Source organism: Megascapheus bottae, chromosome 34 (genome assembly GCF_031878675.1).
Source record: "Megascapheus bottae isolate mThoBot1 chromosome 34, mThoBot2.hap1, whole genome shotgun sequence".
NCBI lineage: Eukaryota > Metazoa > Chordata > Mammalia > Rodentia > Geomyidae > Megascapheus > Megascapheus bottae.
The window spans coordinates 2,751,001-2,778,717 of NC_143542.1; the positions used below are offsets into that span (position 1 = coordinate 2,751,001).

At 44.6% G+C, this 27,717-nt stretch overlaps 1 protein-coding gene across 2 annotated transcripts; it reads right to left on the bottom strand.

Moving 5' to 3' along the window:
* Nucleotides 1-2,841: 2,841 nt before the first annotated feature.
* Rac1 (Rac family small GTPase 1) lies at nt 2,842-27,585 on the bottom strand. 2 transcript variants are annotated; one of them, XM_090324304.1, is made up of 7 exons: nt 27,286-27,585; nt 15,292-15,363; nt 13,666-13,783; nt 6,811-6,867; nt 5,436-5,498; nt 4,743-4,902; nt 2,842-4,422 (listed from the first exon to the last, which is right to left on the bottom strand). In XM_090324304.1, exons 1-7 carry the CDS (start codon nt 27,318-27,320, stop codon nt 4,292-4,294), a joined length of 636 nt encoding a protein of 211 aa, XP_090180430.1. In that variant the 5' UTR covers nt 27,321-27,585; the 3' UTR covers nt 2,842-4,291. The 2 variants fall into 2 exon arrangements, with proteins under 2 accessions (XP_090180430.1, XP_090180429.1); XM_090324303.1 differs by lacking the exon at nt 6,811-6,867 and having other exon boundaries at nt 27,286-27,583.
* Nucleotides 27,586-27,717: the final 132 nt, after the last annotated feature.

Genomic DNA, 27,717 nt, shown 5'->3' on the forward strand with positions numbered 1-27,717 from the left:
AGAGTTGATCAAATCCTCCGGAATTATTCTGGGTTGAAGGCCAGCCTGGCTCAGGGGCAGCTACAGACTTTAAAAAAAAAAAAACTAGATCTGGGCTGGGAATGTGGTAGAGTGCTTGTCTAGCATGCATGAAGCCCTGGGTTTGATTCCTGGGTACCACATACATAGAAAATGCCAGAAGTGGTGCTGTGAGGCAAGTGGTAGAAAAAAGAAAGTGGTAGCAAAAGCAGCTCAGACAGCACCCAGGACCTGAGTTCAAGCCCCAGAACTGCCCCACCCCCAAAAAGGCACTAAATCTATCCAGTGTTTTCCAGCAGGCCCACTGGGTAGTTTTCACAGCATTCATGTTTGAAATAGTCTGTCTACTATAAACAAAAATGAAATCAAGTTCTCTTGGTGTTCTGGCTTAGAGACTACCTAGTTACTGGATTTCACCCACCAAAAGTACAATGGCAGAGATGGAAAAGAAAGAGCAGAAGCATGGCAGGAATGGCACAAGAAGGACTTCCACAGGGGTGGGGATGGGGACAAGAGGTCTGGAGCCTTGAGTGTAGCTGAAGAAAGGGGAAGGCTCTTGGGGCCTCCCTCAGGGCCCTCAGACTTCCACACAGCTCTGAGAAACCTTCAAAAGAAACTGGTATCACATGTCTATAGTCCCAGTTCTCAGGAGGCAGAAGCAGAAACATGGCAAGTTCTAGTCAGCCTGGGTTACAAGAAAAACCAAAATAAACCTTAAAGATGTAAAAACCAACAGGAGGCTCTTTTCAAAGCTCTGTTGGAATGCTCCCAGCAGAATGCCACTAGAACCCTTCCAGTTCTTGCACTGATGGGGGTCCTGTATCACTGAGACCACTCAATGTGCTCTACCTTCACGAGACAGACAAAATAGTGACCGGAAGCTTCAAGTGATCACAGCTGCACTGGGGATAGAGAAAGTGATGGAACCACAAGCTGGCCCCAGGAGACAAAGCCATGAGGTCAGAGCAAACATCACAGGAAGTCAGGAAACAGAGACGATCCATTTCCACGAGAGGCCAGAGCACGCATCAACCTGAGGGCATGGAAGATAAAGGGAGGTGTCGCAGGAACCAGCAAACTCATCCCAACGTCATGGAAATGGCTAAGCAAGACAGTGGAAGAACTGGCTTCAGAAATCCGAAGATGGAGGAACATAGTTCAGAGCCAGTCAAGGTGAAATTAGATACTGCTATCTCAAACTAGCTGGGCACACCTGTGATCTTAGCCAGCAGATGTGTGGTTACAAGGATGATTGTGGTCTGAAGCTAAATCTAGCAAAAAAGCACAAAGCCCAGAACTGGCAGAAAAAAAAAAAAATCCCAGAACCCGGGCCAGGAGGTTGACCTAGTGGTGGAGCGCTTGCCTAGCATGCACGAAGACCTGGGTTCAATTCCCTGGTACCACATTCATAGCAAACGCTGGAAGTGGTCCTATGGCTCAGGTGTTAGAAGTCTAGCCTTAAGAAAGCCCAAGCTCGGTGCTGAGGCCCTGAGTTCAAGCCCCAGGACTGGCACACACACACAATGCTTCCATTGTGCTTTTCTGAAAGCTGCTCATTGGCAAGAGTAAAACAGGGAAGTCTTGGGCCGGGAGTTTGGCCTAGTGGTAGAGTGCTTGCCTAGCATGCACGAAGACCCGGGTTCAATTCCTCGGTACCACATACATAGAAAAAGCCAGAAGTGGTGCTAAGGCTCAAGTGGTAGAGCTCTAGCCTGGAGAAAGTCCAGGGACAGTGCTCAGGCCCTGAGCTTAAGCCCAAGACTGCCAAAAAAAAATTACATTAAAAAACATAGGGAAGTCTGGATGCAAGGAACAGAAGGTTAAACATGAGATGTGGTCACATGATTGAGACTTAAGGAGGATAAAAAGATCTAGAATATAGTAGATCTTAAGATTTCTACAAAGCCAGCTGGGCTCGGTGGCTCACACCTGTAATCCTAACTACTCAGGATGCTGAGATCTGAGGATCAAGGTTCAAAGCCAGCCCTGCCACTAAAGTCCAAGAGACTCATCTCCAGTCAATCACTAGAAAAGTGGAAGTGGCGCTATGGCTCAGTGGTAGGGCAGTAGCCTTGAGCTGAAGAGCTCAAGGACAGCGCCTAGGCCTAGAGTTCAAGCCCCACGAACGACCCCCCACACACACACACCAAGATTTAGACAAAGCCAGGCATTAGTGGTTCCCACCTGTAATGCTAGCTATTCAGGAGCCTGAGATCTGAACATTGCAGTTTGAAGGCAGCCCAGGCAGGGCTGTAGAAGGTAGGAAGGGAAACACTGCTCCTTTGTAACAAAATCCAACTGTGGATTTGGCCTGGGGTATGGCCCACCTGGTAAAGTTCAATTCCCAGTTCCATGCAAAATAGGAAACTTTAAACTTTGCTTGCTTTCAGTAAAAATTAAAGTCTTAAAAATGCAAGAAACCTGAAAGAAAACAGATTCTAGTGTGATTTTTATAGAGTCCAAGTCCAGGTTCCACAAGGAATGTTATGGTACGGTGTGTGCAGCCTCTGCCCTGCCAGGGCTCTTGGAATCCAGTTCAGGTTGGAGGTGTGCAGGCACACGCATACGTGCAAACACATACACGCCCCAGCACGAGCATCTTCCTGTGAGCATCCCACAACCAGTCAGCAGACCTACACACAAGTCCTTCAGCCCTCCCCCAACTATACCTGGTGGCCTCTCCCATTATCCCATCTCCATGTCCCTCCGGTGTGAAAACGACCATGAACCCAGGATTTAAAGCCAAATAAAACACACACATCAGGAGCTTATTCAAGTACTCAAAAAAAAAAAAAAAAAAACAAAAACAAGTATCACCACTGATATGATTCAATGATTTATTAAGTCATACATGCAAAACATACCGCTAACTGCATTAGCAAAAGATCAATGTAAAAACACTCCACAATTCTGCAACTGTCAATTAAAAAAACTTTTGTTCTAGTGGTTGAAAGGTCCAACACTGTGCTCCTGCCAGTGCGTTAAGGTGTACAGAACCGGGTCAGCACTAGCGGGTCACACAACGGCGGAGCGCGATGGGAAGGGCCCGCCTGGGGAGGGAGGGTTGGGATTAGTCACATGACAGTGCTGGCAATCTGGCAAGACAGTGAGTGATGTTAAGGTTCATAGTTTTAAGAATATCTAAAATATTTTAAAAACTGTAAAGCTGCAACACATGATTTTTACACCTAAGTTACTAGAAAACTAAGGAGAGCACTTCATAGCTTTGAGTAAAGTAATGCGAAAACAGGAATGCACTTTTGCTAATCTACGAAGGAAAAAAATTTCTAATGCATTATTTGAAAGATTTTATAGTACAAGTAGGAGGCATATTGCTCATTAAGGGGATCTATAAGAAAAGCACTTCCTAAGTTAGTAAGGAGGGAGTGACGAGTTCAAAGGTGAGTGCAATGCCCGTGTGGGGAGGGGCAGCAGGGAGGAGGAAAGGAACCGCTTAAGACAAGACACTGGCAACGCTGATCCTGCTCCTCTGCTGCGGGGCAGAAGTGAGCCGTGAACAACCTTTCCCGGCATGCTCTTTTCAGCGGGATTACTCAGAGTCAGTGTAGTGTAAATGAACCTCCACTTCACACTTTGTCAAATACTGTCTTCATCCTGCCATCACGTCGTGTGTCACCACTGCCCGCACTCTCGACTAGAACAGAACACGTCATTAGAGGAAACACCGCACGAGTCCTGTTCCGGTTCGCCACGGAAGTGAGGCAATTGATTTTTGTTGTTTTTCAGCTCACTACAAAATCAAAGACTGCTCTAAAGAGCTGAGTGTCACACTCGCTCCTCCACGAGGACGTACAGTACAAGGTTAGGATGTGTTAATGGCAACATGGCGCAGAAGAGGCGCAGTGGCTCATGGTTGGCCAGGCGTGGCCTTCAGGAGAGCCAGGCGCCTCCGCCACCAGGACCCCCGGTCTCCTCCAGGACCCGGCTGGGCCTTTTGACAGTTTAGTGCTTAGTGTTCTCAGCACAACACAACTTAGTTTGGAAGGTATTTTGGCAACTGTTAATCTGAGCAAGAATAGGGGCTCTTGAAAAATAAGGCTTTTAGAAGGTTTGTCATTTTAGGGCTAAATTTTAATAGAATGTGAGTTTGAACCCTTACATTAAAAAGAAAACTTTAAAATTACTGATTGGTTCAAAACGGTTTTATGGAAAATTAATCGGTAACAAAAACTTGGCATTGAGTGCGAAGGCTCCACTGTTTTGAGCAAAGCGTACAAAGGGTCCCAGGGGCAGGAGTGGGGAGGAGCGCGGTTTACAAAAGCAGGCATTTTCTCTTCCGCTTCTTGACGGGGGGCGGGCAGAGCACAGCGCGGATGGCTTCATCGAACACTGTCTTGAGGCCTCGCTGGGTGAGGGCAGAGCACTCCAGGTACTTTACGGCACCTGTGGGAAATGCCGCATGCGGTGGACACTCACCTGACTCTTCTGGACCTTAACGGAACACGTGGCAGGCAGCAAACCCCAGCCGGCTTTCTAGGACCTTCTGCATGTGTAGCATGGCACAGCCAACCCACCTCTGCTTCTGCCTCCCGCCAACACTTACACAGAGGCCTACGGGGCAGCCTAAAGCCCGTCTGGCCTTGAGGCGCTACTGCACCACTAGAACAACATGCATTTCTAGCGCACCTGAGGTTCATGGGTTCAATCCCCACCACACCAAAAACAAACGAAAACAACACCCAATTGGATGGGACTGTTCATACCAATCTCCTTCGCCATGGCTAACCCCTGTGGGTAGGTGATGGGCGTCAGCTTCTTCTCCTTCAGCTTCTCAATCGTGTCTTTATCATCCCTAAGGTCGAGTTTTGTTCCCACTAGGATGATGGGGGTGTTGGGACAGTGGTGTCGCACTTCTGGATACCACTACAGGTTAAAGAAAGAACAAGGCTGTAACCTTCCTCTGGTAGACTTCAATCACCTCCACTCCAACACCCGGCCACGGCACCCAGCCCACATGCCACCTTCCACACAGCAAACAGCCCCCCCAAGATGAAGAATGCACAGAACAGGCTCCCAGGTCACAGGAGAAAAGGTGGGGAGAGAGGTACCCCAAAAGAAAGATCACTTTATTTGATGAAAACAAGTCCCGACCCTTAGGACATCTCAGAAAATCCACCTCCTAGGGTGTCTGTCTCTGTCCCTCCCCTTCCCACGCCCCTCTTCTAGTCCTGGGCTTAACTCAGGGCCTGGGCACTGATCTTGGAAACTTTTTGCTCAAGGTTAGCCCTCTTCCACTCAATCCGCAGCACCATTTCTGGCTTTTTCTGAGTATGTGGTACTGAGGAATTGAATCCAGGGTTTCATGCATGTCCCAAGCATCTCACTTAGAAAAAGTCTTTCTTTCCGACACTATGCAGCAATCTGTACTTTTCAAACCCTCCCCCCACCACACTTACCTTTGCACGGACATTTTCAAATGATGCAGGACTCACAAGGGAAAAGCAAATTAAGAAGACATCCTGTAAAAAGGAAACATAGGAATCATTCAGGAAACAATCTCATTGTGAAGAATGCGCTTCTTTCTAACTGCTGACAGGCTGCACTGCATGCCTGTTGCCACCTGCAGCACTTAGCCCTCGGCTTGCCAGGACTGCATGGGGCAGTTCGTCACTTGTGGAAAAGGAGGGAGAGGAAGCTGACTGAGGCACCAGACCGGAGCCTCTTTCCTTCCATCATGCCCAATTTGCAGCTGGAAACCCAATTATTTGTTAGGAGCAAGCAAAAGTGGTACTCTGTAAAACTGTGGTCTGAAGTCCCTGCTAATTAAGCTTCTTTGCAGGTTAAATTCAATCTGCTCACTGGTTATCACTAGTACAAAATGAATACTTGTCACTCCCTGGTACAAAGTGGGGACTCAACTGGTGGACTACCCAGACCCTTCCCTCTCCTCCAGGGAGTTTAGCTGACGAGGGCCCTACCCTGGCACTGCTGTCACTCCTCAAACACAGCCAGGCTTGCAAACTGGCCCGAGGGCAGCCATCCCTGAAGTAATTACAGAGGAAAAGCACACAGACTACCCATTGGGAGAGCATTTTTAGCTACATATAAAGACTTCTTCCCATCTGTTAAAAGTAAAATTCAAGTCTTTTCCTGTATTTAAAAAAATGCCCAACAGTTTCTAACCTGCTAGGCTGATAAAACACATCCCCAGAGAAAGGCAGGTATGCTACTTTGTGAAAGGCACACACTTCCCAACCTAGTGCTTTAAACCATGCAGCTGGGATCTTGTAGCTGAAAAGGAAACGTCCCACATAACAGCTTTGTATAAACGGCATTGTTTATATGCTGGCGCATGCACAAGCTTGACCACGAATCACCACAGCATCCAGGCTGATTCCAACCCCTCTATAGCATGGCTGGGTTAGCTCACCAATACCGCCCCGCCGCCCCGGACAGCCCACCACACAGGACACCACAGCGGAGAGAGGCGGCCTGGCAGCAAGGTTAGTCCTGCCCCCGTTCAGCACATAGCCACCCATGTGAGCCCCACGTGTGTTCTCCGCACTACTGCACCGCACGAGCTGGCCCTTGGCTACTCCCTCTGGTCACTCGGAAGAGGGAGCAGCAGTTCGGGACTTGCTTCAATCAAGCTGGTGAGTACACTGGCACGCTCCAACGACCGTTCATTTAGTCAAGCAAAACCGCACCTTGAGTGAGTTACATGTAAGACACTCAAGGAAGCTGAGGCTCAGTAAGAATTCCTGGGGAAACTAAGTGAAATGAGAGAACAGATAAAGCTTGAGGCTGAAGTCGATTGAAAGTGTTACATACGGCAATCGGCTTGTCTTTGCCCCTGGAGGGAATATCTTTACCATACGTGTCTCCAACCTAGTAATGCATGAGAACTTTAAGGTCAGTACAAAGTGAGGAAGATGTTAAAAGATGTCATTTATTCCTTATCACAACCCAAGCCCTGTAATTATAGAGCATCTTCACTGCCAAACTCCACCAACTCACTGGTGAGAGGGAATGTCCTCCCGCACAGTTTACCAGTAAGTTAAGTCAGGCAAACACTGGACATACGACAGCAGTGCCCCTGTGAGCTGAGGCAGCAAGGCCAGAACATGAACACATTCCACAGAGATGTCCTGACCCCATGTGCTGCCGCTGGCATCACAGCCACAGGCACATCTTCAAAGCACTCCTGACGGACTACGAACAAGCAGAGGCCAAACACTTCAAAACCACAAAGGTATGTTTGTGACACTTCCTACAAGCCAGACTGAGGGCTCTCCAACTTTGGTCCCTTTGAAGATCTGGGTGAGCCTACCCCTAGGGGCAAGGTTGAGAAGTGATCATATTTTTGTATTTTATATATATTTTTTGGGGGGGGGTCAGTTCTGGGGCTTGAACTCAGGGCCTGAAAACTATCTTTGGGCTTTCCTCAAGGCCAACACTGTACAACTTGAACCATAGCATCTGGCTTTTCTATGTATGTGGTACCCAGGAATTGAACCCAGGTCTTCGTGCATACTAGGCAACCATTCTACAGTAGGCCAAATGCCCAGCTCCGGCCCCACATTTTCACTTTTTTTTTGATGAGTCGTGGGGTTTGAACTCGGCCTAGGCATGTCCAGGAGCTCTTCAGCTCAAGGTTACCACTCTACCCTTGAGCCAAGCCCCACTTCCCAGTTTTCAGGGGTGAACTAGAGATAAGAGTCTCAGGTTCTTGGGCCAGGAGTTTGGCCTAGTGGTAGAGTGCTTGCCTAGCATGCACAAAGACCTGGGTTTGATTCCTCAGTACCATATACATAGGAAAAAGCCAGAAGTAGTACTGTAGCTCAAGTGGTAGAGCTGTAGCCTTGAGAAAGCTCCAAGGACAGTGCTCAGGCCCTGAGTTCAAGGCCCAGGACTGGCAAAAAAAAAAAAAAGTCACAGGTCTTTTTGTGGCCAGGCTTGCTTTGAACCTTGTTCCTCGGATCTCAGCCTCCTGAGTAGCTAGGATTAGGTGTGAGCCATTGCGCCCAGCTCATTTTATTCTTATTAAAGAATTTATTAACACTGATTTTTACAATTGATTTAACATTGATTTGTGCCTGGGCTGGCTTTGAACCATGAACCTCAGGTCTCAGCCTCCTGAGTAGCTAGGATTACAGGCATGAGCCAACACGCCTGGCTTGTGAAAGGGTGGTTTTTTTTTTGGGGGGGTGGTGGGGGGCACTCCTGTGAGCTGTTATGACTTTTGTGGTCATCTGGTGCTAGCAATTGGGCATAGCAGGATGGTTCTGTGTTAAATCCATGTAAGTCATCTATTTCTTCTCCAAAAGATAGCTAGCAGGGTAGTCATTTCCTATTGAAATTTCCCTGGAGGGTTTTAGTTTTTCAAGTCAAGTAATGCAGAGAGCTTTCCTATCCTTCAATAAATTGTGTTCATTTTCTCTTAAGAAGGTATGTTCAGTTGGCTGCTGAAAATCAAGGGTAGGTCAGTGTACAGCTCAAAACCAGCATGTCATTAATGTCACAAAGCCTGTACTTGGTGCTACCCCTGGGTTACAGTCTCCTGCTGGGGTGCTGGTCTCTGTTGGGGGTCAGCCAGAATCCCAGAGTGCTGTGTGCTAGTGTTTTCATCTTCCTTGTGTGCTGACTTGAAGGTTCATAAATATTATACAGGGCTAGATGATTGGATAAAAGGAAATCCCACATTGTTTACATTCAGATTTTCAGGAGGCCTTAGCTTTTTTGTAAGTTGGTTACTAGAAGCAACCACAGGTAGGAATACATCTGTAGTTAAATAGATTTTTGGGTTTGTTGTTCTCTGCCAAGAGAGAGACACCCCTGGGGGGCTCTGCTGTATGATTGTGAGGAGCAGGGCTCTAAATAATTTAAGTTTGCTCTGGATGAGTGCCACCAGGAAGCAGAGTAGTTGTGTGATTGTGTGGTTTAAAAAAATCTTATCTGGAGGGTAGGAGAGCAAAACCAGGCTGAGGCAGGCTGTTAATTGTTAAAAGTGGTTACCCATGCTGGCTGGGGGCACGAAGACAATGACGTGCTCTTTTACTTTTCATTTTCTTTCAGCCTCCTTGAACATGGTCACATTGGGGCCTTATTTGGTAATGATGCTCTGGGAGATTTTGTTCAACAAGAACACCCTGGCCCTGGTGACAGTAGGCGCCAGGCTAGGTTCCAGAAATCAGGAACTGCTTTTCTTTCTCCTGAGCATGTTTATTGAAAATGCCTTGCTCATAACGCACGTGCACCCTTTTTTTAGTTTTGTATTTTCTTCACCGTGGGTGTATCCTTTTCCTGTACATTAAGATGCCTATGTCAAAAAGTAAAGTAAAATGCTGGGTGCTGGTGGCTCACACCTATAATCCTGGCTACTCAGGAAGCTAAGATCTGCAGATTGCTGTTCAAAGTCAGCCCTGGCAGGTAAGTTTATATGACTCAGCATCAAGAAAGCTGCAAGTGGCTTGAAGTAGAACTGGGTGGCTCAAGTGATAGAGTGCTAGCCTAGCATGCTCAAAGCCATGGGTTCAAATGAAGTCCAGGTACAAAGAGCTTTGTATGGAGTTGAGGCTTCAATCGTGCAGACCTCTTTGCCCAGTCTCCACTGAGAGTCAAGTGGCTTATTTTGCAGATGGCCAGCTGACAGGCAGAGGCAGGTAGATCTGCTCTGGCTGCACTCTTGAGCTTGCCAGGCAGAGGTATTCTACCGCCTGAGCCCTGCCCTCTCAGTCCCCCGGGGCCTACTTTTTGACTAATGAGAAGGAAGTATCATAAAGTCATTGAAGACTGATATAGTTAGAAATGGTGTAGTCTACAGGAAGAAAGGGCCAGTGACAAGAGGCACACTGTAAAGGAAAGAGGAAAGACCCCAGACAGGAGACGGGCTCCAGAAGAGGGCTGAATGTGACAAGGACAGCCTTAGCCAGGGTTCATCACCATAACTTGTGAGCCTCTCCTCTCTCTGTGTCTGAGGACTTGATGGGAAGCACACATGCTTGGGGAAAGCTACATTTAGAGCAGGGGAAGATGAGGGAAGAAGGAAGGAGCAGGCAAATGGCACAGTGCATGTGTAGGACAGGAAGTGGAGCCGAAGCTCCCGTGGTGCATACCTTCTCATCCAAAACAACGCTCTCAGCACTAGGGAGGGCACCATGAATGTCCTGCAGGTTATGTGTTTGGAGTGGTCTCACTGAGTCTGTGTGGCACTGTAGACTTAGCTCAGTATTAAGCCCTTTAAAGATAGCCACAATTCAAACCCTGGTAGTGAAAGAAACAAATACTGTCTTTGAATTGTCAATCAGAGAAGCTGAGTTAATGGAGTTAAATTCATCATCTGCCCTTTTCTTAGAATTCTTTGGTTGGAAGAGTGTTGATAGGAATTTATTGATGGTGCTGGGGACTGAACTCAGAGCCTTTCTCTTGCTAAACAGGCACTATAGCCACTTGAGCCACTTTTCCAGACCCTTTTTGCATTGTTTATTTTTGAAAGGTCTCAGTTAATCCTTGGCTAGTTTAGGCTTCTCCTGTTTGTGATTCCCTTTGGCAGTGAAGGAGCAGAAGACATAGCCATTAGTTGAGCTGGAGTTTTGGAACCTACCTACAACTGCTAGAAGCTTGAGCCCCCGTGCCTGGCAAAGTCTGTTTTTTTATTTTTTGGTACTGGTACCAGGGTATGAACTCAGGGCCAAGGCTCCACCCCTTAGTCTTTGTCACTCAAGGCTTTGTCCCTTACCCAAGCTACAGCTCCACTTCATGTTTTTGGAGGTTAACTGGAGCTAAGAGTGTCATGGACTTTTGCCGCTGCTGACTTGAAACCTGGATCCTCAGGTCTAAGCCTCCTGATTAGGTAGGATTACAGGCATGAGCCACGTGTGCCAGGCTAGTGTGTTGATTTTTACTGGAACAAAGAAATAAATAGGAAGTGGGGGGATAAAAGATGAAAATGAGACTCATCTCCAATTAACCACTTGAAAAACCGGAAGTGGTGCTGTGGCTCCAAATGAGAGGCTGGTAGCCTTGAGCTGAGAGCTCAAGGGCAGTGCCCAGACCCAGAGTTCAAGTCCCATGACCTACCAAAAAGCAAGCAAGCAAGCAAACAAACCATTTCACCTGCCCCTTCAAGAGTGAGGCTGACTAGTCCTGGTCAGGCCACATAAACAGGACTGCAGCCCCAAAAGTTCAAATTACAGCACACTTTATGGGTTTTCCTTTGTCAACTCTGTGCTGGTCTTCCAACTAAGGCACCTACATGTAACTCACAGATGAAAAAAAGAGGCCAACACAACATGGACTAGCAGGCCCACTCCTCTGGTAGGATTGTGTGGCCCAAAGAAATGAAACTTTCTAGGTCCTGGTCTTTGAGCATTTGGGGCCTGCCCTTTAGTTGCCACAATACTTACATACTTAAATCTAATTATATACTAATATACTTTTAGCTAAAGAGTCCAGCTGAGTGCTTCCCCCTCCCCTTCACTTCCTCTCCAGTACTGGCACTTGGTGTATGACCATAATCGGTTATAGGACCTGTCTACTGGCTACTTGGAAGCAAGAATCATGTCTTACTCCTTTCTTGTTTCTCAAGTATTTTACAGAAAACAAGTCCACTACCACATACAGATAAGACATAAAGTTTAGGTTTAACCTGCATCAGGAAAACACCCACTTTGATTTCCGGCCTTATAGAAAATACCTCCAGCCAATCTGAGAATAGTCCTACGTGCTATCAGAGTTCATTTACACACACTGGGACTGCTGCCCAGTCACCTTTGACTTGCCAAGTGACCACTCCCTTAGAGAAAAGGGCCTCACCCTACCAGGCACTTCTTGAGTCACCAGAAGGTGGCTCTGATTTCTCCGAAGGGATGCCACACCCTTCTAAGTACTCCAGGAGCTGAATACTCCTATTCTACCAACCACTGCTGTTAAGTCCACTTAAAATCAGACGGATTCAGTACTCACTGGGGAGAGAAGAGCTACCCAAGATAGCGACGAAAGTGACGCACTTGGAGATTATGGGCAGGTTTTTAATTTTTAACTGTAGATTAACTGAGAAATCACTCAATTCAGACCTGCCATGTTGAATAGTTTTGTGTTTATTTAGCACTGTTTACTGAAGTTCAATTAAAGGGATGAGCAAAACTCTTCAAGACAGACTTCACTAGGCAACACTTCCAACCAGGAAATAAAAGGTATGCCCAAAAAATTCCAAACAATAAACAGGAAGTTCATTAAAAAATGTATTTAAAAAGGCTGGAGAGATGGCTCATGTAAAATGACTATTTAGCAAGCTCAAGGCCCTGAGTGTTCAAAACCTACTACAGTTTAAAAAAAAAGTATCAGGAAAGACGGGAACATCAGCTCTCAGTAACAGTACATTATGTGTCAAGGTGCGCTGCGTGTTGCATGTATTAACTCACCTTATCCTAGGAGCAAATAGCCAAAGGCTAGAGATATGAAAACTACCTAAGACCACACAGATAGAAGTGTGTGAGGACAGGACCTTGGTCTGCTGCCCCTCATGCAGACTTAAGTCTAGCTTCAGTCATTCTGTCGTTTAAATTGTTTTTAGAAAGCTGGGAACATGAAGCCCTGGGTTTGATTCTTCAGCACCACATAAACAGATCGGGCTGGAAGTGGTGTTGTGACTGATGTGGTAGTGCTAGCCTAGCCTTGAGCATAGAGAGTCAGGAACAGAGCCCAGGCCCTGAGTTCAAGCCACAGGAAGTTCTTAAATACCATTTCATCCCCCCCCCCCCCCAGTTATAGAGATTGACCTTAGGACCTCATGCATACTAAGAAGTACCCAGTCACTTAGACACTTCCTGGCTCTAAAATGTACTTTTTAAAATGAAGAGCAAGGGGGCCAGGAGTTTGGCCTAGAGGTTAAAGTGCTTGCCTAGCATGCACGAAGACCCGGGTTCGAAAAAAAAAAAAAAAGACCCGGGTTCGATTCCTTGGTACCACATACATAGAAAAAAGCCGGAAGTGGTGCTGAGGCTCAAGTGGTAGAGCTCTAGCCTTGAGAAAGCCCAAGGACAGTGCTCAAGCCCTGAGCTCAAGCCCAGGACTGGCAAAAAATAAATAAATAATAAAAAAAAATAAAATGAAGAGCAAGGTCAGGCACCTGTAACTCATACCTATAAATCAGAGCTACTCAGAAGGCTGAGATCTGAGAATCCAGACTCAATGCCAGCTTGGGCAGATAAATCTGAAACATTTATCTCAAATTAACTAGGAAAAAGCCAAAATTGACACACAGCAAATGGCAAAGCACCAGCCTTAAGCAAAAAAGCTAATAAGCAGGCCCCAATTCTATAGTATGAATGCTTCTAAAAGCAAACCATCTTCAAACTGTTGCCCTGAGTTCAAGACCTAAAACCTACATGCACACACACCCCAAAGAAGACTGGTTTTCAAAAAGAAAAAGTAGACAGTGGCTGTTTCATACAGTTGTCCTAAAACTAAATAATGTAAAATAAAGCTGAGTAACTGGTAACAGTCAAAAGATAAAAATCTGGCTTACATCTACAGAGGTATTTCTTTCTGCCCTTAACTTTATTTTCTTTTACTCAACAAACCCAAATCAAGGTAACGTAAGGAAATCTGTAAATGATGTTTATTAGCAAGACATTCATAAACTGCAAACTAAGAGACACATCAAAAATCTGTTGTGATCCTTACTGTTTGCGGATACGAGAGGGGACGTAATCTGTCATAATCTTCTTGTCCAGCTGTATCCCATAAGCCCAGATTCACTGGTTTTCCATCTACCATAACATTGGCAGAATAGTTGTCAAAGCTGTAGGATGGGATGAAAATGGTTAGTCACAGACACAGGCCCAAAGCCACTGTTCCTGTGGTCAAAATCAAACTGGAATGGAGAGGTGGCATTGTTTACAGCAAACAAAGACAAATGAGAAGAAGCTAGTCTTGTTCATTCATAAGAAGCTCCATCACTGGCCTAGAGTGTGGCCTAATGGTAGTATGCTTGCCAAACATGAACAAAGCACTGGGTTCATTTCCTTGGTACCATATACACAGAAAAAGCCGGAAGTAATACTGTGGCTCAAGTGGTAAGAATGCTAGTCTTGAGCAAAAGAAGCTCAGGGACAGTGTCCAGACCCTGAGTTGAAGCCCTAGGACCAGCAAAAAAAAAAAAAAAAAAAAAAAAGTTGCATCAGTATGAAAATGTTAGCCAGCCAGTAGCTCACGCCTGTAATCCTAGCTACTCAGGAGGCTGAGATCTGAAGATCTCTGTTCACCTGTTCACTCCCACTCTCCTATCCCCAATTAACTACCAGAAAACCAGAAGTGGCACTGTGGCTCAAAGGGTAGGGTCGTAGCCTTGAGCTGGGATAGCGCCCAGACCCAGAGTTCAAGCTCCACAACTGACAAAAAAAAGTTTCAGTAGGAAAATAAGAGATTTTGATAGATAATTCATAGGAAACAAATAGTAACATCTAAAGATTTTCACCTAATGCAAATGATGAGGTTACTTTATCAACCCACACTAACCACACTATATACCAAAGGATTACTTCGATCACCAGCAGCAAGATGTGATAGCCAAAGGAATATTTCCTATTCAAAACACCCAAAACAAAAAGTGTTTCACCATATACACAATCTGCAGATCATTTTGTACATTATTTCTAATCATTTTTTGCATCAGTTTCAAAGTATGGGATTATTTCCCCTGTGATAGGCATCATGTCAGCACTCAAAGTTTCATTGTGAAACACTTTGAATCATGGATGTTCTACCTTTACCTACCAAAATTCACAACCCTATTCTCTTTTGCCTAGGCACAATTCTTCTTTTAACAATCCTCCAGGTACAGGCAAAACCATGCACAATTATGTTTAACGCAGCACTGCTTGTAATGCCAAAAGAAGAAAAAAGAAAAACAAGATCCAAGTGACAAGGGGCACAATTAGTTCCTTAAAAATCAATAACCACTCATGATTAAGTTCTGCCTATACATGCAGATGTTGGTTCCACAATATGAGAAAACTACATTAAATTGGTGGCTACTTTTTGCCCAAGACTGGGACTCAAATCCAGTATCTGATGCTTTCACTCACTGGCTGGCACTCTATCACCTGAGCTATGCCTCCAATCCCACAGCTAGGTATTTTCTTTTTAAGCACAATATGCCTTTACAATTAGATTCCAATCACTGTTTAAGAGGAATGAAAAACAGCATCAGTTCATATAAGGATTAGCTTTATAGTAAATCATATAGCCAAACCAATTGGAAGGACATACAAGAGCCAGGGTAATTTCAATCTAACTGAAGATACTTACACAGTAGGGATGTACTCTCCAGGAAATGCATTGGTGGTGTAACTGATCAGCAGACAAGTTTTACCTACAGCTCTAAAGGGAGAGAAAGAAAAGACTGCTTAGTCAACACAAAGTAATTCCAGATTTCATTAATCATGACTTTCAATGGAAAAATCCAGAAATATACATACCGTATCTTAGGAGTAATCAGTTTCCACAAGCTGTATTTTAACAATACATGCACCACTTTATCCTAAAATCCAAAATAATCAACCTACAATTTTTCAGAAAAGTAGATTCAAGAGCTATCTGATTTTACTAAGGTACACGGGTGTCATTAGCACCAAAGTAAAAAAGTACAATGCTTGGGGCCGGGAGTTTGGCCTAGTGGTTAAAGTGCTTGCCTAGTATGCATGAAGACCCGGGTTCGATACCTCGGTACCACATACATAGAAAAAAAGCCAGAAGTGGTGCTGAGGCTCAAGTGGTAGAGCTCTAGCCTTGAGAAAGTCCAAGGACAGTGCTCAGGCCCTGAGCTCAAGCCCAGGACTGGCAAAAAAAAAAAAAAAAAAAAAAAAGTACAATGCTTAAGAGGAACATTTCCAGATGAACAAACACTGGTACCCACTTGACACTATATTGAAAACGAATTATACAACCTGTGGGTGAGGATGGGAGGAAAAAACTGGGAGAGGGAAGGAAGAGGTGACATTGTCCCAAAAGAAATGTACTCATTATCCAACTTACAAAACTGCAAACCCCTCTGCCCATCACCTTTATAATAGGAAAAATTAAAAAAAAAAAAAAAAAAGGCCCGGCACATTGTGATGGCTCATGCCTGCAATCCTAGCTAGAGATCTGCGGGAAGGCAGTTCAGAGGTACTCCAGGCAGGAAAGTCCATGAAACTCTAATCTCCAATTAACCAGAAAATTGGAAGTGGTGGTGTGGCTCAAAGTGGTAGAGCACTAGTCTTGAGCAAAAGAGCTCAGGAACAGTGCCAAGGCCCTGAGTTCAAAGCCCCACAACTGACTCCCCCGCTCTCCCTGAAAAAAGAGGACCATTTCCAAACTTACAGCCTCTTCTCTGAACATCTTTCATTTGAGAATTGTAGCTGTCTCTTCAAAATATAGTAATACATAGATGGCCTCTGCAACTTATACTTGGGTGGTTCTCTAAGCGCCTTCCCATGCTGGCTCCCAAGCTGAGTAGCTCAAATCCCATCACCTTCCTAAAGCTCCTCCCCTTTCTTCTTGTCAATCAGTAATGACTGATCTCCTAATAGAGCACTCCATGGATACATCACCACACACAACTCCTCTCATACCAATTCAGCTGTATGAAACATATGCTTTTAAAACAGGGGCTACACAATACATTCTAAACAAACTAATTCATGACAAAGGGGTTGTCAAATTTCCTAACACCATGCAAAGGCATGGTCTGCACAGCTGGAAATGGGTGCAGACTGTACTGCCAGTCACCATCGGAGCTGAAATTATCCCAGCCACATGAAAAATTTTCAAACGAATACTCCTAAAAATTAAGATGGTTATACCACTTGTAAGAGTATCTATATTGGCCTGGAGGTGTAGCTCTGTAACTGCACACTTGTCTACCATGAATACAGCTCGCCTAGCACCACAGCAGAAACCAAAACAAGTCTCCATACTGTACAGATTCATAGGTCAACTTCAAAAACTTCTGAGTCCTTGGCATCCTGAGGGCTCATCTTACCAAATGCTCTCTGTAATGAGCCCAACTCCCTGCTGTCTTTTCTTTAGTCACCATTGTCAAAATTGTTGATCAGTCTCAACAACTGTTGTCAGTATTCATCCCCAAAAAGGCAAAGTGCTTTTCTACTTTCATCCACACTCATAAACCTTAAAGAAAAAAATGTGTCAAGAGGGATGGGCAGGCTGGGAGGCCTAGTGGTAGAGGGCTTTCCGACCATACATGAAGCTCTGGGTTCAATTCCTCAGTACCACATACACAGAAATAGCTAGAAGTGGTGCTGTGGCTCAAATGGTAGAGTGCTGGCCTTGAGAAAGCCCAACAATAGTGCCCTGAGTTCGAGCCCCAGGAATGGCAAAAAAAATTTTTTTTAATACAAAATAAATAAAAAGGAGCCGGGAATTAGGCCTACTGGTAGGGTGCTTGCCTAGCTTGCATGAAGACCTGGGTTCGATTCCTTGGTAACACATACATAGAAAAGCCAGAAGTGGTGCTATGGCTCAAGTGGTAGATGGACTGTTAGCCTTGAGAAAGCCTAAGAACAGTGCTCAGGCCCTGAGTTCAAGCCCCACGACTGGCAAATTTAAAAAAAAAAAAAAAAAAAAAAAGGGCTACGGCTAGGTACAGGCTCAATTCGTCTTGCCAATACTTGTTTTACTCATAGCATTATGAAGGACTTAACAGAAGCTGGAACTACCACCTGAGACCTCACAGTCAAGTATTACCTCACCATCACCAGGAGGGAACTTCCAATTCCCAAAAGCTTTCTAAACAAAAATGACTCACTGAACATACATTTGTGAAAGGCTTAGAATGTCAAAATAAAACCTGTATGAGCAAGAACTTAAGATTCACAGTCAGAAGCCCAGATCTGGGACCCAAGGCCAACTCTTTTTGTAACTTATCGGCAATCTCAACATCCTTATATGCTTCAGTTTTCTCAGTCATAAAATGGATGCAAAAGTACAAACTCCTTCACCAAACAATAGTGAGCATTAGTTCAATTTCAAGTTTGCCAAATGTGTGCTATGCCAGAAAGCATACTAGCTGCTGAAGATACTGAGATGTGATCATTAACTGAAATTATAGGTGTGAAAAGTGTTATTGAAGATGCTCTTGCAATGTGTAACAAAAGACCTAAGCTGATGTTGTGAAAAGAAGCGGCAATGTATGAAGACTTAAAAGGGGACAGGAGGAACAAAAGCAAGACCACATGGGGAGACCCAGAGCTCAGAGAAGCCCAGAAGAGCCTAGGCAGCAAGGACTACAGAGGCAGTGAGTGGCAGGAAAGATCTGAAAAGAGTGTCATCTCTTCTTTAAGGGTGTGTGGGACTGGTTCTATTTGGGAAGCCACAAAAGATTTTAAGTTGTCTGGAATATATCATGTTTTAGAAGTGGCCTCTGAACGCACTGTGGAGGACAACAGGGAGCTGTTACTGTGTTCTAGAAATCACCCACTGTGGTCAGAAGGACAGTTTCATGAGCTCTTAGACATGAGGCCAAACAAGCATGGCCTGGCTACAGGCCGGATGAGGTAGCTGAGAATGGGAATAGAGGCTAAGCCCATGTCAAGTGAACTCGGTTCCAAAATGATAAACATTGTGTGAACACATAAACAATTCTTGCTACATAATGTTAACCGTGACACATAAATTTTTAATCAGGTATCTTAAACAACTGGTTTATGGGGCCAGGCATTTGGCCTAGTGGTATAGTGCTTGCCTGGCATGCACAAAGACTGAAGTTCGATTTCTTGGTACCACATCCAGAGATAAAGCCAGAAGTGGTACTGTGGCTCAAGTGGCAAAGCTCTAACCTTGAGAAAGCCCAAACAGTGCTCAGACCCTGAGTTCTAGCCTCAAAACTGGCAAAAAAACAACAACAACAAAACAATTGGCTTACAAAGTCATTACTATAGAAATAACTGTGTCTAAAATGTTTATATTTCCTTTTCTCCATTAATACTCGGCTGAGACATCTTGTGAAAAGCTTAACTGCTGAAGAATTCAAGGTACTGGCACAATCCTGGTTTATAAGCAATAATGTTCTACCTTTCATTAAAATTTTACTTAATTGGGGCTGGGAGTTTGGCCTAGTGGTAAAGTGCTTGCCTAGCATACACGAAGACCAGGGTTCAATTCCTCAGTATCACATATATAGAAAAAAGCCAGAAGTGGTGCTGAGGCTCAAGTGGTAGAGCTCTAGCCTTGAGAAAATCCAAGGACACTGCTTAGGCCCTGAGCTCAAGCCCAGAACTGGCAAAAAAAAAAAAAAAAAAAAGAAGTTTTACTTAAATTTTAAATGGATTAATGAGCCAGGTGCTGGTGGCTCATGCCTATAATCCTTAAACTACTTAGGAGGCTAAGATCTAAGGAACGCAATTTGAAGCCAGTATGGACAGGAAAGTCAGTGAGACTCTTTATCTCCAATTAACTACCAAAAAGCTGCAAGTGGAGCTGTGCCCAAATGACAGAGTGCTAGCCTTATGCCAAAAAAAACCCTACACAAAACACAAACAAAACCCTCAAGGACAGTTTTCAGGTCCTGAGTTCAAGTGCCAGCACAAAAAAAAAGGTTCAATGAAAATAGAAGGGTCACTTCCCTTCCATTACCGAAATTTATTCACTCTCTGTAAACAAACACATCAACCAACAATAAGGCAGAGTCAACATCTTACACTAAGCCATGTAACATGGAGTCTGCACATGTGGAGAATGGAAGCCAGACTCCATCAGGGCCATGACTGGTGCTGCTGAATTCCTGGAAGTTACTATTGGCTTTGAAATTTCCAATTTTATACACTTAACTGCTCAGTCATTTAGCTCTTGAAAAATATTTTAACTCTAGAAAATAGCAAACGTCTACTGGAAGACAGCCCATGTCAGAGTGTCATTTCAACACTGGATTTCCCCTCCTTTATGACACGACAATTTCTTTAACCTATCAGGCTTCCCTTGCTCTGGCCTGTAGAAATACCAAAGATAGAGAAAGGAATTTATACTATATTTTCCACTTTTCCATTAAGAGCGGGCAACTTTAACATTATTTCCTGTACAAACCAATTTTGGGGAGAGGCATACTGGGTTTGAATTCAGAGCCTTACCTGAACCACTTGATCCTCAGTCCCCTTTGCTTTTAGGTTATAATACATATGGGGTTTTTTGGCCAGTCCTGGGGCTTGCACTCAGTGCCTGGGCACTGTCATTGAGCTTGAGCCACAGCACCACTTCTGGCTATTTTTTAATGTACTTCTTTTATAAAAAGGGAGTGAGGACCTAAAAAGCTTAAAGAACTTTTTACATAAAGTAAAAAGCCTTTTAAGGTAAAGGATAGAAAAGCCAGAATCTTTATTTTGATTAATGATTATCATTGGAAGAGTATGTCGTGTCATCTAAAAGTATACAATTTTTTTTTTTTTGGAGGGGGGGAACCAGTTGTGGGGCCTGAATTCTGGGCCTGGGTACTGTCCCTGAGCTCTTCAGCTCAAGGCTAGCGTAGACTCTTACCACTTTGAGCCACAGTGCCACTTCTGGTTCTGGTTTATTGGTAGTTCATTGGAAATAGGAGATTCACGGACTTACGTGTCCGGGCTGGCTTTGAACCATGATCCTCAGATCTGAGCCTCCTGAATAGCTAGAATTACAAGCATGAGCCACCAACACCCACCTAAGTATACAGATCTTGAAGGCAAGTCAGTAGGTGCCTGGCACTGGTGGCTCCTGCCTGTAATCCTATCTAGCCAGGGCAGGAAGGTCTGTAAGACTATTTCCAATTAACCAGCAAAAAGCTGGAAAGAGCTGTGATACAGCACTCGTTTTGAACACAAAAGCTGAGCCCTGAGTTCAAGTTCCAGAGCTTGCACCAATGTACACATGTGTGCGTGACACAAAACTAATAGAATTAGTGGAACTATTAGGCATATAATATACACACAATCACTCATATTTACTGAACAAGCAAAAAAAAACTTTGAATACAGGTTCTCAATTTACACTGAGAAAGCAAAGAAATTCAACAGCAGGCCTTAAATACATTATGTATACAGCATGTTACAAAAAAAAAATCAACAAGAGCAGTTTAGAATTATAAAAATACAAATTCGATTTGAAATTCTGAAGTTCCACTACAGCCCAGCACAACATCTATATAGAAGTTATAGAAGTTAACTGTGATCATCATTAGATGCTTCAAAAAATTAAGATTTTGGGGCTGGGAGTTTAACCTAGTGGTACAGTGTTTTGCCTAGAATGATCAAAGACCCAGGTTTGATTCCTTGGTACCACATACAAAGAAAAAGCCAGAAGTGGTACTGTGGCTGAAGTGGTAGAGCTCTAGCCTTGAGAAAGCCCAAGGTCAGTGCTCAGGACTGGCCAAAGAAATTTTTAATAAAAAAAATTAAGATTCTGCACCAAGTTTCTTAACCATTTAAGGCTAAAGACACTATATATAGTAGAGTTGAAGTCAACACAGGCTTTCTTCTACTCTTCTAATCATCAAAGGTGAAGACAGTTCATAAGAATCTAACTATACTCCAGCCTATTCTCCCTCCAAATAAACTCTATTAAGCCTTTGCATAATGGGAAATCATGTGGTAATGTATAAAGAGACCAAAAGTTGGATTATATAGCCTAAGGGGTAGGTATTAGGGGACAGATTTCACAGTTCTTTCAAGCTTACTATGCCTGAATTTTTTTCATATTAAGACGTTGATGGAACGAAGAATTTTTTTCTGATGTCAATGTGCTAATAAATGCACTGTACTGTAATATCATTCCTGCTAAGGCAACAATTAAAAAGAGAAAGCTACCTGGTGAGAAAGAAATGGAAGCAGGAAGTACTTAAACATCAAGTGACTAATGCGGAAAGAGAACATTATAAAACATTAACTGAAGATGTCTAAAAATGGTTTCCCAGTACTCATCTATTTAACCCAGTTCTCAAGTTCTACTGAAAATGCCATTCAAAATGTGGCGTTAGGGATCACACTCCAGACCTTAAGCATTTAAAGCAAGCATTCCATCAACCTGGGCACCATCTTTAAGTATTCTTTTTTTCAAGGTTAGCACAGTAAACAATTTGACCACAGGTCCACTTCAAGCTTTTTGGTAGTTAATTTGAGATAAGAATCTCACAGACTTTCCTGCCTGGGGCTGCTTGGAACCACAATCCTCAGATTTCAGCCTCTTGAGTAATCTAGGACTACAGATGTGAGCCACCTGCAGCCAGTTTAATACATACATATAGAAACACACACGCTTTTTTTTTTTTTTTGGTCAGGCATGGGGCATGAACTCAGGGCCTGAGCACTGTCCTTGGGTTTGCTTTTCTCAAGGCTAGAGCTCTATCATGTGAGCCACAGCACCACTTCCAGCTTTTTCTGTGTATGTGGTACCTAGGAATCGGACCCAGTCTTCATGCGTGCTAGGCAAGCACTCTGCCACTAGGCCAAACTCCTGGCCCCATGCTTAATATTTAAAAAAAAAAAAAAAAGAAAAGAAATTAGGAATAATTTTAACAACCTATCAGTGCAGAATTCAGGTATCTTTCCAACAGGTACAAAACCAGAACGCAAGCCAGCACGGTGGCTCACACCTCTAATCCTAGCTACTCAGGAGGCTGAGATCTGAGGATTGAGGTTCGAAGCACTAAAGACCGTGAGACTCTTATGTCCAATTAACCACTAGAAAATTAGAAGTGGCACTATGGCTCAATGGGTAGGGCAGTAGCCTTGAGCTGAACAGCTCAAGGACAGCACTCAGGCCCAGAGTTCAAGCCCCTCGATCAACAAAATAAATAACCCGGGCCAGGGACGTGGCCTAGTGGTAGAGTGCTTGCCTAGCATGCCTGATGACCGAGGTTAGATTCCTCGGTACCACATACATATCCCATGCCACAACACATACACACATACACACACAATTCAGGAAGAGCACGCCATCATGTATATTCCTATAAGGATGATGCCACAAGAGGTATTTATCAGGCTCAATTGAAAAACTCCTGGAGAGCAGTATCCAAGTTAAGCCACAGTGGCGGACAGCTTACCAGTCCAGTGTGGACACCATTCTGTATAATGAATAAAACAGTGAAACTGTCTAGTGATTCACTTTCAGACAACCAAAGCTATACACCACTATTAAAAACCCTTTGCAGAATGTGGAGAGGCACACCTGTAATCTCAAAAGCTTCACCTCAAGTTTAACACCAGCCTAGGCTACACAGTGAGAGCCTCCTCTCAAGAAAATAAAAAATAAAGCACTGATGGCTAAGGCTGTAGCTCGGTATCACACATGCTACAGTTCAAGCATCTTGTTTTTAACAAGACTTTTGGCATTTTTTTTTTTTAATCTGACCTTAGGCCAGGAGTTTGACCTAGTGGTAGAGTGCTTGCCTAGCATGCACGAAGACCAGGGTTCGATTCCTCAGAACCACATACATAGAAAAAAGCTGGAAATGGTGCTATGGCTCAAGTGGTAGAGCTCTAGCCTTTAGAAAGCCCAAGGACAGCAGTCAGGCCCTGAATTCAAACCCCAGGACTGGCAAAAACAAAAACAATAAAATCTTATCTCACGTTATACCCAATGCCAGTTAATCTGCTATATTCACCAGAAGAAAACAGGCTAATTGACCTCAGCTGAAACGAAGTTATGACATTGTTTACAACTATAATTCTTTAGAATATATTTTAACTAAGAAAGCTTACAATTTGTGGAACCTCAGTTTGTTTTCATTGCTTAAGTATAACGGTTCTTAACTATTTGAAAATTCCACTACATTAATCAGCTTTTAGCCCATAATTTGTGTACGTGGGTGTGCACACCACGTCCATGCATGCACCAGTAATGGAGCTTGAACTCAGGGCCTGGGCACTGTCCTTGGACACTTTTGCTCAAGGCAAGTGCTCTGCCACTTGAACCACAGCGCTGCCACTTTCAGCCTTTTCTGTGTATGTAGTACCGAGGAATCAAGCAGAGGACTTTGTGCACATTAGGCGAGCACTTTATCACTAGACTAGGCACCTGGCCCACTAGGCTTTTCTTTTTCTTTTTCTTTGGTTGGTCATGATGCTTGAACTCTGGGCCTGGGTGCTGTCCCAGAGCTTAAGGCTACTGCCTTAGCTCTTAAGCCACAGTGCCACTTTCGGTTTTCTGGTGGTTAACTGGAGATAAGACTCATGGACTTTAGTACCTGGGCTGGCTTTGAACCTTGATCCTAAGATCTCAGCCTCCTGAGTGGCTAGAATTACCCCACCTGGCTGCACTAGGCTTTTTTGATCATAGTTGGTGCTCCATCCTTGAGTCATGCATCTCAAGTCCAGCTTTTGGCTAATTAGTAGGAGATGAGAATCTCTCAAGATTTGTCAGGTTGGGCTGGGAATGTGGGAATAGAGAACTTGTCTAGCATGCATGAAGCCCTACGTTCAATTCTCCAGTATTACATACACTGAAAAAGCCAGAAGTGGTGCTGTGGCTCAAGTGGTAGAGAGCTAGACTTGAGAAAGCCCAAGGACAGTGCTTAGGCTCTGAGTTCAAGCCCCACATCTGGTCAAAAAAAAAAAAAAAAAACTTGTCAGCTCAGTATGCTGGCTTCAAACCTCAACTCTCAATCTCAACCATCTAAGTGTCAGTAGCCAGGACTATAGACATAGCCACAATTCAGCTAGCCTCCCCAAATCTAGGCCCATGTTATAGCTTTAACCATTTCTAAGTAAGCTAACAATTCCAATTACAAGGTGAGGAACGTAGTTCATTTTACTGAAAACAGAAGATTCTGGTATAAAAAAGTACATATCTGGACATGCTGAAATAAGGTTCACCACAGCTTACCCTGCTAACTCAGAAGGCTGAGATGTGAGGATCAAAGTTCAAAGCCTGCCCTGGCAGAAAAGTCAGAGAAACTCTAATCTCCAATTAACCTACAGCAAACCATAAATGGTGCTGTGGCCCAAAGTAGCAAAGGATAGCCTTGAGCAAAAAGCTTAGAGACTGGGCTCAGACCAAGTTCAAGCCCCACAACCAGGGGGGAAAAAAGTACATTTCACCTCACTTAATCTTTCTCAATATTAATGTCAAATACTGAAAAACAAAACTATTAAAACAGACTGATACTAAGGAAACAGTCAGAAAAACACAAAGCCAGTAACAGTTTATGGCTGGGAATATGACTTGGAGAGTGCTTGCTTAGCATGCATGAAATCCTGGACTTGATTCCTCAGTACCACATAAACAGAAAAAGCCGGAAGTAGCACTGTGACTCAAGTAGTAGTAGCCCTGAGCAAAAGAAGCTCAAGAACAGTGACCAAGACCTGAGCTCAAACCACGAGACTGGCAAAAAAACCCAGTTTTTATATCTAATGCTTTTGCCTATAACCCTATAGTAGCAGGAACAGCAATAATAATCCAAGCCAGGGTTGCAGCTGGATAGCAGAACTTTGCCTATCATACATGAAGCCATGGTCAATCTTCAGAACAAAATAAATAAAATAAAATAACCCACACTGAGCAAGAGGCTTCTTATTAGTCATCACTTATTGTGCTTTAACTTCCACTTGAGAGGCACTTCTCAGAGATGAGTGATATCTTCAGGGTACCACAGAAGATCTAGATCCCACAGTAGGTACACAAAGTATCTGACCACACAAGAAAACCCACATAAAGAGGCCCTGAGTTCCATCACTAGTACTTAGAAAAATAAAATACAAATTTAGCAGTTCACGATCTGCCAGTATAAATGTACCAAAACTACATATATCTGTTGTGCTTAGTAAGTTAATCAGGAATTTTCAATTGCACACTATAATTTGGTATGAAATGAGCAACAATTTAATTTTTGAAATATAGTATTCCATTTTCCAAGCAAGTTAGAAAACATTCCTAATGCAAGGGATGAGTTTAGTTCATTGAACAATGTGAAATGATCAGAACTAAACTGAAATTAACACGTGGATTTACCAAACCACATTAACTACCAGACCTCTTCCCCTCCAAGTAAAGCTTTGGCTTTTAAAAAAAGCGAAAGAAAGACGTATATCTAGTCCTAAGAAAAGGAAACTTCCGAATTCTCGGCTACACATACGGAACCATATTCATAATCCTTCCAATTTAACAGATAAATCCTAGACTGGATGGAATCTTACCATGCCTGCCCCCGTCCTCCCCCCCTCCCCCGCCCCCCAAAATAAAAATCAGCCTTGCTTTTCCTTCTGAACTAGTTATTATGGAAACAATTCTAAATGTCTAATGTGGAAATCACTTAAATTAAAAATCATCTACGATGCACTGGAGAAGCATGAAGAAACCAGTCCTGAGGACTGAGCCTGGAGGACAATTCACCCGAAGTTAACAGTGTGATTGATTCCCAAACTCTTTCTTCCCCGGCTCGACTTGAAAACGTACCAGTTGCGATCTGAGTCTCAAGAACCCGAGCATGAGTGCTCCCCGCTTCCTGGATAACACTAACCTACACACACACACACACACACACACGACGCTCAGACACACAATTTTGCTCGGATCACACTAAGATTCTTGTTCCTATGGGAGGAGGAGGAGGAGGAGAAGAAAAATGGCATAAGACAAGTCTTGTTTTCCCCGCAGGACCAGTAACCGCCAAGGACAGTAATGAAAAGAAATGCCTTGAGTCAGAGGGAGCCAGTTCTGCTACATCCAAACCTAATGTATCAAACGAAAACTAATTATTAAAAAAAAACAAAACAAAACAAAACAAAACACACCAAGTTCAAAAAAAAAAAAAAAGGACATTTCTCCATCACATCCACCTAACACTTTCATTAACTTTCCCCAGGCAGAGGGCCCAGATGGATCCTTTTTAATAGATCCTAAGTTTCGGGTTCCCCCCCTTTAATAAATATATATATAATATATATATATATATATTATATATATATAGGGAAGGACACGCAAAAAAAAAAAAATCCCCAAAGCCGCCGCTTCGTCTACACTGGCTTTCGAGGGCGGTGTCCAGCCCGGGAAGAAAGCGGAGAGGGTGGAGTTCACTTTTCCCTCCGGCCGCTCGGGAGGCCCTCTCCCCACCCCACCCCCCACCAAAAAGCCGGAACCAGGCCCGCACCAGCGGTCTGGAGCGTGGGGAGGCCCGCGCGACCCCTGGAGGAGACCCGGCCCCGCGGCCTACGAGAGCCCGCGGCGTCTCGGGCCTAGGTAGGCCGCAGTCCCTCCAGCCTCGGTCCCGACCCCCCCCCAGACCCGGCCCAGCCCGCCCGCCCCTGGCCGGACCCGGCCGCGCACTGGAGTTGATTCACTCACCCGTCTCCCACCACCACACACTTGATGGCCTGCATCGGGGCCGCTCGCTGGGCCGCAGCGGCGGCGGCCGGGGTGGTCAAGATGGAAACGGCAGGAAGGTAGACGCGCGGTGGGTAGGCGGCGAAGCGCGAGGTGCCGGGGGGCCGCTGTCCACGCCGACTACACCTCGGTGGACTGGAAGCCCAAGCCCCACAGCAGCCACCACCCAAAGCTGAGGAAAACTGCAGAGAAACAGGAAATGGCCGCTCCACTCACATCCGGCCTCGCCTCCCCACCTCACCCTGCGTCGGCGCCGTCGCCGCCGCTGCTCCCAGGCTCGGGGGCGGGGCTTGCGTCGCCCGCGCGCGTGCGTGCGCGCGCGCGTCCCCCCCCACGGCAGTTCCTGTGGGCCTCGGGCACGCGCTCGGGTACGCGCTCCTCTGCGCCGGGCTG

Bases quoted from the DNA above. Each gene is read 5' to 3' on its own strand.
- Rac1 (XM_090324304.1), bottom strand. From the start codon at position 27,320: ATGCAGGCCATCAAGTGTGTGGTGGTGGGAGACGG. The intron at 13,784-15,291 runs GTAAGTATCTTC...CCCATCCTACAG, and splicing joins GGAGAGTACATCCCTACTGT to CTTTGACAACTATTCTGCCA. The intron at 4,423-4,742 runs GTATGAACAGTC...CATTTCCCACAG, and splicing joins AGCCATGGCGAAGGAGATTG to GTGCCGTAAAGTACCTGGAG.